Source organism: Eurosta solidaginis, chromosome 3 (assembly GCF_040869045.1).
Source record: "Eurosta solidaginis isolate ZX-2024a chromosome 3, ASM4086904v1, whole genome shotgun sequence".
Taxonomy (NCBI): Eukaryota; Metazoa; Arthropoda; class Insecta; order Diptera; family Tephritidae; genus Eurosta; species Eurosta solidaginis.
Genome location: NC_090321.1, coordinates 287,161,658 through 287,173,695, shown reverse-complemented (window position 1 = coordinate 287,173,695; position 12,038 = coordinate 287,161,658). Strand labels below are relative to the sequence as shown.

General features: G+C 34.7%; 1 protein-coding gene across 4 annotated transcripts in view; it reads right to left on the bottom strand.

The window, feature by feature from the left end:
- Positions 1-12,038, bottom strand: part of Dg (Dystroglycan) — a 115,617-nt gene that overhangs the window by 30,141 nt on the left and 73,438 nt on the right. For all 4 annotated transcript variants that reach the window (XM_067776997.1, XM_067776996.1, XM_067776995.1 and 1 more), the window contains one exon: positions 2,521-2,980. In XM_067776997.1, the coding sequence (XP_067633098.1) occupies positions 2,521-2,652 (132 nt within the window). In that variant the 5' untranslated portion in view covers positions 2,653-2,980. The remainder of the gene's footprint in view (positions 1-2,520; positions 2,981-12,038) is intronic.

The following is a 12,038-nucleotide window of genomic DNA, read 5'->3' as shown; positions in this document are numbered from 1 at the left end:
TATTGTTGTTTTTTTTTGTCTATGCCAATACAATACTAAAAAGCTAACATATTATATTAGAATTTTGAAAATCATGCAATCGGTAACCGAACGATAGAATGAAGGGACCTGTTCGACCGTACCCATGTGCGAAAAAATAATAACTAATAATCCGACAGTACCCGAGGCGATACAAAGAGATCTGTCCGATAGTAGCAGTTCGGTTGTACAGGAGTGCAATTAATTTATGCATAGAACATGCTCACACAAAAGGAGTCAGTCAACTCAAATAAAGAGATCAAAGCCGGCTTATCTATCCCACATTCAACCTGGACTAACCGCATTATTTGCAGGGTTGCTTTGAAGAAAATGGGTTTTAATACAGCGGAAACGGAAGCAGGTTCTCAGAATTAGAGTATGTTTACTGAATGCATTTTCTGTTTACTTAAGATTTTTGGTTATAGCGACCGACAAAACACATAACAAACAACAAAATTCAATTAGCAAGTCATTAGTAACTGCATGCCTACTAGGGTGATCAATTCAGTCATGGCTGCATTAACCCCGGAATCTCGAAAAATTAGACATTTTGCGGCAAGTAAAGTCGAACTTGTTCAGTAAAAGGGGAGTCGTGAGTTTTAAAATAGGCGGCTATACGGTCTATGAACTTTGTTTTTTTTAATTTATTCTTGCATATATGTACATATATAACAAGCATACCTGGCAGACTTTGTCACGCCATATCTTACTCCATTGAACTTTCTCCCACTTCGAAACCCATTCCCACTACCACTTCCATTACCTCTCCCACTACCAATCCAATTCTCACTCCCATTTTCATTCCAATGCCCATTCCTATTCTCATTGCAATCTCAGTCCGTCTCCTACGCCAATTTCTTCAAATATAAAATTTGTACACATAATATTGAATACGTGCTCCAAACAATTGCGAAGACAAAGCGAGTTTAAATTTTCCTGCCCAATCGTCCAAAATTCGATACAGAACCCATAGTTTGAGCCTAACAAAGTCGGATTTTTGGCAAGATTAAATTTATATTGCCTGGGGGCGTGGTCGCGCCCACTTTTCTAATCTTTTGTTTGTAAACCGTCCTTAAACCACAATGAATAAAACAAAAGGAAAATTGGCGAAATCGGTCTAGACGTTTTTGAGCTTTTGCGAGACTAACGCACAGCAATTTATTTTACATACATATGTATATGATAATTTAACATAAAATAACTTGCAAAATATATTTTACAAAATTACAGCCTGGTCTTGAAGACGAACAAAAAGAATATTAAAAAATTTCAAGCACCTGCTTTATATAAATGGACAAAAATCAGTGAAAAATGTGTCCTGATACAAAGACATATTCTAGCTGAACTTTGATTTTTTATATCCACTTAGTACAGCTATTCTTATCTTGTTCTTCGCCGGTTATATTGGGAATAGTCAAAAGATACTGCGATATAGCCGTTATCAAAAACCGTTTAGCTATTCCAAAGTGAACGAATTTATATCCACATATCTCGAAAACGGGGATATCTTAAAAAAAAAAATGAATGCATTGGTTGGATATTGAGCAAGAACTAGTATTTTCAAGTTCTCATTTTGTGAATATTTTCCGAAATATGTATCACGTTTCATTTATTCGGATCGCCTGAGTCAAATCCAAAATGACACGCCAAAGTACTTGGTCCTTACATGCCAACCTAATAAAACCGCACTGCGTTTTTTTAGCGCACGCAAACAACCGGCGTTTTTTGCCCTAACCCAAATAAGCATGCGTTGCGACAATGTAAAGCATGTGTGCAAACGTCAAATCTAAATGTCACGCAGAACAAAAATTGGAAATCGAGTTATGTATTTATTTACATATAACACGCAGCTCTAAATAGCGATCAACTCAAAAATCGCGTCGGTCATAAAATGCGAAAAAACACGGCTTCTCCCATATGTCCAGGACATTGTAAATTTTACCAAGTAGCGCAACTAACAGCTGATCGGTGAAAATTCGCACATTCACACGCACAGTTCTCGACTCAGTTTCAAAACAAAACTTTAGATTATTTAATTCAAATTTTAAAGTGAGATAATCCTTACAAATTTATGTATACAGAATATATATGGCGTTTTTGTTGTTATTAAAACAATAGTTTTATTTATATTAAAGCTTTTATCATTTTTTTTTTTAACTTCGAAAAATCTCCGAACACCATTCCTTCATTATATGACATTCGACTGCCTAGTCCACTGCCTTCCACTCTATTCGCAACATAACCTCTACTTAAGCTGCCAAACTATATAGTAAACAATGGTCCAGGAGGAATTGTCACTTTTCAAAAAAGTAGTTCTCAATAAATTGTAAAGCTAACAGCAAAACGACTAAACAGATCGATCGATATTGAATTAAGGAGCGCGATAGTATGCATAGCTTCTAAACTCAACATTTGTAAGTTAGCTCCTTTTATATATACATAGGTGTGTTGTGTTTGTTTGCACATTTAGACCTTAACTATACAAACTACTCATCTACATACCTGAGAGTCGTTGAAGTTGAAATCACGCTCAGCGTGTGTACAACCCAGCCATGCGAGCCCAAATAGCACCAACAACAACAGCGTCTTCGCTTTGCTCGGTAACGTTAAATCAAATTTTGGTATCCGTCGCATATTCAGACTTTTTTATTTCGTGCTAAATGTTGATGTTTTGTTGTTGTTGTTGTTGTTGTTGCTGCTCTCCCAACATAGACGCCTGTATGCGGTGAAATGTTAATGTGTTAGTGCACTATTGCATATATGTGTGTGTGTGCTTTTGGGGGGTTTCGTCGAGTATGTCGACGAGTTTATGCCGCCACTCAATTCAATTCATGTAAATTGCAATGTTGGCAATATTAATTTGTGCCAATAAACAAAGCTAAGTAGAAAAATAGAAAATTTTCTTCTGTTCCAAATTTGTTGTTGCTGTAGCTGTAATGGTACATTATTTTGCTAGTTCCATCTGAAAATATAAGAAAATGCACAAATTCAACTTAAATCATTTATTAGCAATTTAACAAAAAAACTAAAAAGAAGAGATATTTCATCAACGGGACATAATTTTAATTGAAATAGTTCTAGTGGAACATTTGCTTTGTATCAAAAATTTAGGGCAGACTTGCCTGAGAGCTAACTACTGGATTTGGACTGCCGAACACGAATAACCCGTAGAAATAAACGAACGCTCACACATTTACCTCTGATGCTGATGAGCATCCTGTAAAGTGATGCTTACCGTGTCGTGTCGGCCCCAACAACAAAAGGCTTTCTCTTACTCTCTGTTGTTTAATTTATCAAATTCTGACAGTTGTTAGACGAGAAGTAATTTTCGTATCTGTCTTTTTATAAGACCTTTTACTCTTGCAGCCTACAAAAACAGAACACGAACAAGTTGGCTAACTTTTAAAACTAATATACCAAATTCGCTTCGTTTACACAATTCTCACGATAGGTTTCGCTCAACGCTAAGGGCTCAGTTAGGCTCATCGCTAGAAATGCGAGTTTACAGAGTAATGTAACTGAAAACTCGGATGAAATTAGGCTACGAAAAATGTTGTTAATGTGCTAAGCTGTACTGACCTATAATAGTAAGGCCTAACGTATAACCCGTCAAACCCGCCTAACGGCCGGGGCGCATCCGCAAAAGCCTGACGGCCTCTAGTCAAAATTTCAGAAGTATTGATGCCCTTTCCAGGCTGCACCGAAGGAGCCCCTATAGCTGCCAGCCACACTGCCAGCTACCCCTCCAAGGGGATTAAATCTCCTCTTACAAAGTCGAAAGGGCATCTTTAAATCTCCAGAGCCCCATAGCATCTTCCCGCAGATCTACAAATGCCAAATAGAATTATTTTTCACATGCTTACGGAAAACTATAGACCCTATCTAATACTTTGTCATAATCCAAAACGATGGACCGAGGCTAAGCAATATTCATACACCAAAGGTGTATGGGCTTCGCACACAGAGCCAAACGACTTCAGGCCGAATACCCTTGTCTTTTCTCCGCAAAACCCTAGACACCTTAGGGTATGCATATTAGAAATATAAATAACATGCCGAAAAAAGCTCTCCATGCTATCACCATAAAAATAGAGATACATGTCCGAGAAAGTTTACTCTAATAGGCATATATGATAGCTCTTTAGGGCAGGTACACTACTTTGAAAGTAGCAACTGACCGCAGACGGTCGCTTAACAAATCGCCTAATCGATGCCTGACAGTGATCATGTGGATTCTAGAAGTGTACCTGGGAACTGTGGTGCTGATGAACTAGCGAGGAAGGCCATTGAACAGAGGCAGTTAAACCAGTAACATTTCTCTTCCTCTTGCTACTTGCAAATTCTGGCTCGTATCTGAAAGCACTGAGAGAGGTAATGTGAGATGGTCCTACATGTGCCATATCCAACCAAACCCAGCATAAATGAAAACCGAGCCAGGTTCCTGATTAATTTTAATCGTCTCCCTTTAGACGCTTTGATTGAAATATTAACGGGACACCGTTTGCTAGGTCATGCGGTCATGGCAATGAGGACAATACGAAGTACTTGCTGTTACCTAAGAAAAATATCAGTATTTTATCGACACCCGTATTTGGAAGCAGAGGTAGGGTTCCCCTTCACAGAGTTGGAAGCGGCAGTTGAAGAAAGACCTGGTCTCCATTGGCGTTTCAAAGAAGCGTATTACATAATCTATCTGAACATCTTTTTGTATGTTTATAAAATACATAATTAGCTCATTAGTCATCGACTTAAATTGATTCATAAATACAAAATACGTAATATTTGAGAAAAAGTTAACCGGTAATTTGCATTGACACAATTCTGTTGACATCTCTTTTTGCTTGTTTTGCTAAGAGTATTTATGTCGTTTTTTATTGTATTTACATATATTCTTGAAAATGCTTGATTTTACATTTTTTTTTTATACTCAGCGTACTTTGCACACGAGTATATTAACTTTGATTGGATAATTGTTGGTTGTACAGGTATAAAGGAATCGAAATAGATATAGACTTCCATACATCAAAATCATCAGTATCGAAAAAAAAATTTGATTGAGCTATGTATGTATATCTGCCCGCCCGTCCGTCCGTATGTCCGTTAACACGATAACTTCAGTAAATTTTGAGGTATCTTGATGAAATTTGGTATGTTGGTTCCTGGGCACTCATCTCACATCGCTATTTAAAATGAACGATATCGGACTTAACCACGCCCACTTTTTCGATATCGAAAATTTTGAAAAACCGAAAAAATGCAATAATTCATCACCAAAGACGGATAAAGCGATGAAACTTGGTAGGTGGGTTTACCTTATGACGCAGAATAGAAAATTAGTAAAATTTCGGACAATGGACGTGGCACCGTCCACTTTTAAAAGAAGGTAATTTAAAAGTTTTGCAAGCTGTAATTTGGCAGTCGTTGAAGATATCACGATGAAATTTGGCAGGAACGTTACTGCTATTACTATATGTGTGTTAAATAAAACTTAGCAAAATTATATAAAAATAAAAACACTTTTTAAAAAAAAATGTTTAAGTCAAATTTCAACAAAATTTTAATATCTTTACAGTATATCAGTAAATTATTTCAACATTCAACTCCAGTAATGATACGGTGCAACAAAATACAAAAATAAAAGAAAATTTCAAAATGGGCGTGGCTCCGCCCTTTTTCATTTAATTTGTCTAGAATACTTTTTTTTGCCATAAGTCGAACAAAAAATTACCAATCGTTGTGAAATTTGTAGGGGTATAGATTCTAGGACGATAAATATTTTCTGTGAAAATGGGCGAAATCGGTTGAAGCCACGCCCAGTTTTTAATCACAGTCGACCGTCTGTCCTTCAGATCGGCCATTAATACGATAACTTGAGCAAAAATCGATATATCTTTATTAAACTTAGTTCACGTACTTATCTGAAGTCACTTTATCTTGGCATAAAAAATGGCCGAAATCCGACTATGAGCACGCCCCCTTTTCCGATATCGAAAATTACGAAAAATTAAAAAAATGCCATAATTCTATACCAAATACGAAAAAAGGGATGAAACATGGTAATTGGATTGGTTTACTGACGCAAAATATAACTTTAGAAAAAACTTTGCAAAATGGGTGTGACACCTAACATATTAAGTAGAAGAAAATGAAAAAGTTCTCCAGGGAGAAATCAAAAGCCCTTGGAATCTTGGCAGGCATACTGTTCGTGGTATTACATATATAAAAAAAATTTGCGGTACCCGACAGATGATGTTCTGGGTCACCCTGGTCCACATTTTGGTCGATATCTCGAAAACCACTACACATATACAATTAAGGTCCACTCCCTTTTAAAACCCTCATTAATACCTTTAATTTGATACCCATATCGTACAAACACATTATAGAGTTGCCCCTGGTTCACCTTTATGGCGTTATCTCGAAAAAGCGTCCACCTATAGAACTAAGGCCCTCTTCTTTTTAAAATACTCATTAAGACCTTTCATTTGATTCCCATATCGTACAAACACATTCCAGGGTTACCCTAGGTTCATTTTCCTACATGGTGATTTTCCCTTATTTTGGCTCCAAAACTTTCCGCTGAGTATGTAATGTTCGGTTACACTCGAACTTAGCCTTCCTTACTTGTTATCAATTGTTTTTAGCACTTCACGGTTTTATTACACTTAAACATATGCACTTCACGGTTTTATTACACTTAAACATATGCAAAAACAAAAAAAAAAAAATTGTTTAAACTTATTTAGAACGAATAATATTCTACTAAGCTAAGGACGTATGTGCATATTATTAAAATGTAGGCTATATGTATGCATTTATATGAAAAAATATTTATGTGTGCATGTGTGTGTTTATTTAAATGTATTCATTGAAATGTTGACAAACAATTTTGATACATCTGTTATTCAATGCTCATATACAAAGGCCGGCAGCTGACATCACCGAATTTGTAGCTTAAAAGTGGTAGCGGTGGCTTTTTGACTCTTCGCCCTCTCTTCGATATGAATCATGACCATGAGGGTTATTTACCAACGGAAATGATGTCGCTATATGATTTTGTATGTATTTGTAGTTGCATACATATATACAAATGTAAGTTTGTATATCCGGTGATTAATGCGTTATTCGGAACACCATAATGTACATTTGTACTTGCTTAGTTACATCATACATACCGACAATATTCTGACAGTAAAATGCGAATTTTAGTGTCTAACCATTGAGCTTTTCAAATAATGAAGTGGCGCCAACTAATAGTCGAGTGCTGATTAATGCTTGTTGCATAAAAAATGCAAATATATTTGTGAGATTGTGCACACAAATAGAGATTGAAATTACTTAATTAAAATTTAAATTTAGGTTTTGCTATATAAGACACATTAGACCGTGTCGAAAACAAAAAGTATTGGAGATATATGACTGACAATTCTTAGTTTTTTTTTTCGTTGGAGCATTATAAATTATAGGAACAGTTGGATTGCATCATATGGGTGATAGTTTTGAATGGAATCAATGGATGGATGGAGGATTTTTAAAGGACAAGTCTTTAGTTTTGAATTTGGTTCATTAGCCTTAAAACAACAAATTTATCGAATTTTTGTAAATATTTTTAAGCCAAGTCGAGAAAATAACAAAACCAAGAAGAAGAATACCATTAAAGTAGTAATAGTAGTGATTTATTTATTTTCTTTCAACAAGTAATTACAAAAGTAAAGCAAAATGAATTAAAACTATAAATACATAAAAATAAATAAAGATTCCAGACAATAACAATAAATGTTGTGTGTCTTAATATCACTTATAACTAAACAATTCATTTAGCAAAATTCGTTGACAATAAGTTCTCTATACTTAAGGCAATTTCTTATATAAACAAAGAGTGAATTATAGGTATAACCTTCTGCAGATCTAAAACTTTTTCACCATTACATAACATTAAAGTATACCTTCAGCAAATTTTTTAATGTTATAATGTTTTTATTTTTATATAATTTTCTTTTTTATTACTTTGATGATTTTTTATAACTTAAAATTTATTTATTTTTATAATTCTTTTATAATTTTTTTATAGGGTTTGCTTTCAAATTTTTTTAAGGATTTCCCAAATTACTTTTTACTTTTTTGTTTTAATTATTACATTTTTTTGTTATTTTTAATTTCTTTATAGGCTTGCTTTTTAACGTTTTTTATAATGTTTTTCGCAAATTTTTTTTTTTTTCCTTTATGATGTTATTATTTTAGACTGGTTTTATAAGGCATTTTATAATCTTGTTTAAATGTTATTTTCTATATGTATATTTTTTATACATCGTTTCGTACTATTTTTTTCTAAATTTTTTTTTTTTGTATACATAATTTGTGTTTATAACTTTTTTTTTAAGTTTTTTCAAATCAATTTTTTCGTTCTCGGCACGGTTTAATATACATATACCTATGCACCCCGAAAAAAATTCACAGTAATATTTTTGTGGCATTATGAACAAAGCTTTTACATTCTTGTCTAATGCCTACAAGTAGTTGCATAAAAAGTTGACTTAAAGGACTAATGGATTTTCAATGAAAGATGCACTTCAAATACCTACGACAGAGTTCCAACGACTCGGATAAAAATGGGCAGTCGGCTAGTGAGGAAATCAAAGGAGAATCTGTACTGTGGGCATTTCCTTGATGGTACTACATAAATCGAAAAGTATAATGTACGTACAAACTAAATTGTTGTGACAATTTGTGATCGGTCGCACCTATTACACTGCTACAACAATAACAGCAACAGGAAGCTAACATCATCACTACATAGTATGAAACAAAGTCGCTTTTTCTGTCCCTATGTTCCTTTGAATGCATAAACCTTTACAACTAGGCAACGGATTTTAATGCGGTTTTTTAATAGGTAGAGTGATTGAAGAGGAAGGTTTATATGTAACATCCATTAAATAGTGGAGAAATACTGTTATTTTTTAAATTTCTAATGTGATGTATATATATACAAGAAAGTTGTGTTAGTTACACTATTTATAACTCAAGAGCGGATCAACCGCTTTGGCTGAAAATTGGTGGAGATGTAGCTAAGAACCTGGAGACGGACATAGGATACTCTTTATCCCGTTCTGGCTAGGGTCTTGAGATCAAAACGTGGACCTGGGTAATCCTGGGATGTGTTTGTACAATATTGGTTTCAAATGGAAACTGTTTTTGAGTACTTTTATACGGGGTATTTTTCGTACCCCTGGGTGATTAGGGTCTCGAGATATGGGCCAAACGTGGATCAGGGTAACACTAGGATGTGTTTTTACATTATGGGTATCAAATTGAAGCTGTTGATGTGTGCTTTAGTACAGAGTAATTTTTATACCGCTGGGTGACTAAGGTCTCGAGATATAGGCCAAAACGTGGACCCGGATACCCCTAGAATGTGTGTGTAATATGTATATCAAACGAAAGCGGTTGCTGGGAGCTTTAATGTAATTTTTATTGTTATATACGATTTAGCCGCATCAACCTGGCAAAACTGATAAATATGCATGCGAAGCTGAAATAAAGACATGAATTAATAACACCCACATACCTATTTACATACGTCCTATTCGATTTGCCTGAAATTTGGTATATACATTTGCCTATTTACGATCTTTTTTTCCAGGAAGTAGACCAGAGACGGACTGGGACTGGGATTAGGACTGGGACTGAGGCGCGGAGTGCGACTGGGACTCGGAATGGGACTGGAACAAAATACATACCATCCTCTGGCACTGGCAATAAGGGATGAAGAAGAATAAGAACAACTTGAGAGAAAAGAAAAGAGGGAAGAAGACTGAGAAAGAGATAGAGTGAGGCGAAGATAGAGATAGATGAAGCGAAAAAGACGGAGGGAGGGGTGAATAAAAGGATTAAGAAAAAGTGAAGAGGGGGAGGGCAGAGCTAGACGGAAAAAGCTTATTAAAATGTATGCATATAGACAAAATTTAGGGCAGAACAACGTCTGACGGGTCTGCTAGTTACATATAAACTGTAAACGCCGGCAGCTTCATGCATTAATGACTTTGACACCATTTCAATTAGTATTTGATTAGCGTCGGTTTTTGATGTCTTTATAGTGAATTTGTTTGTTTGTATGTACACATGTATGTATGTATGTATGCCCCTTTCATTATCTTCCTAAACCAAAACTTTCGCTTTCGCTTTAGAACTCTTATTTAGTGGTGGACCTGGAAACTGTTACGAAGCAGCTGAGTATATTAAAATTTATGAGAGATGACCCTTTTCATTTACATAATTACATATTTTATTCTGAATTAAATATACTCAGATGTAACTCATCCACATAACGCCCAATATAATGAATGGAGTTCCATTGACTTATCGCCAGTTTACATGAATGAATGCATGCACGAATTTGGAATCTCATCTCAATTTAGTTTTTGTTCACTGATAGCCTCCATTAAGCAACTTGACTTAAAATTAGCATAGCAACAACAACGTATCAATAAATTATAAACACATTTTTAATGCTCGTAGTGATAGTTATGTAAAAAAACACAAATTTTGTAGTAGTAGTTTCTTGTTTTTTTTTTTATAAAAATCTAGAAAATTTAGCTTTAGAAAGAAGTAATAGATATTGTCACTTCGTAGGAGATCCATTGCTAAATGTTTCGGTGGAAATCAATGCATAGGAACCGATTGAAAACTTGTGCTGTCTCTTGATACGATAGTTCTCAGGTAATAACGATGATTATCCGGGTTTGTTTTTCTTTAATTCTTTTTGTAAACTGTATAAAAAATATAACCTCAAAGAGAAGATAATCTGATAAATAGGATCCCGTGAATACCCCAACTGAAAATTATTTGAGCTTATATAAGCAAAGGTAAGGCTGAGATTTGAAAAATACGGTAGGTAATAAAAATTGTGTAGCTATGCTATTTTTCTTGTACATACTTGAGTAGTTAATAGCCACAAGTAAAATGATATACAACGTACATAAGTAATCTGTTGTATTGCGCTTTATTATTTATTTTTCGTATGTGAAATGGAATAACAGTGTAAAATGATCATGAAAAATGTTTTGAAGTTTTTTGTTAAATCTTAGTTGGAAATTTTTATGCAGACATGCCGCTATGCAATGCCAGTATGTACACTCAGAGAAAAACGACGTTCTAAAATCCAGCACCACTGGAGTCAATTCAAGATTTTCATGTTCTTACTTGTTTGTTCTTGAAACACGACCGACCTGTTCTCAAAACAACAACCTTGTTCTTGAACTGACAACCATTTTCTTGAAAAGAGAACGGCTGGTCATAAAATATGAACGAATGTTCTATTAATGAGAACAATGTTCTTAAATTAAGTTCAAGTAAAAAGAAACGGTAAAATTCGTGTGTACTACAATGTTAAATACAACAATTGGCACAAGCTATGAAGCAACTGTAGTGGCCCAGCGGTTATGATGACGTGGTTGCGATCGCGTGGCGCGAGTTCGATCACCGTCAAATTATAAAATTTTTTAAAAGAATTTTTTATCTTTTATTTTTCGTGCAATTATTTTTCCATTCACTTATGCACAGATAATTCTCAAACTTGTTATGAAATATTTTAAGTATATATGCAGATTACATCTTGAAATAAGAATAATTTCTCAATAAGAGAAACATATGAAAAAATGCATATTATGCACACATCAATACCAAAATGGTCATAAAATACGAACGGCGTGCTTGGAAAAACTGTTCTTAAAAAAAGCCCATCGGTCACGAGTTAAGAAAAAACGTACTTTACAGACTTTTGTCAGCGAATGTTCTTAATTTTGAACTTGTTTCGTTCGTTTTAGAACGATTTTTTCTCTGAGTGTACATAAATACATAGGTACGAAGGTAAATATCGTCGACTCGGCGATAAAAGCTGCTAACTCCACTTTTCACTCGAAAGCAGTTTTTGGTACTCATGGTAGAGGGAAATGGTGGAGAAAACGGAAGTATTAACTGCTTAGTCCCAAAAACAAAATATATATATAAAATGCTTTGAATAT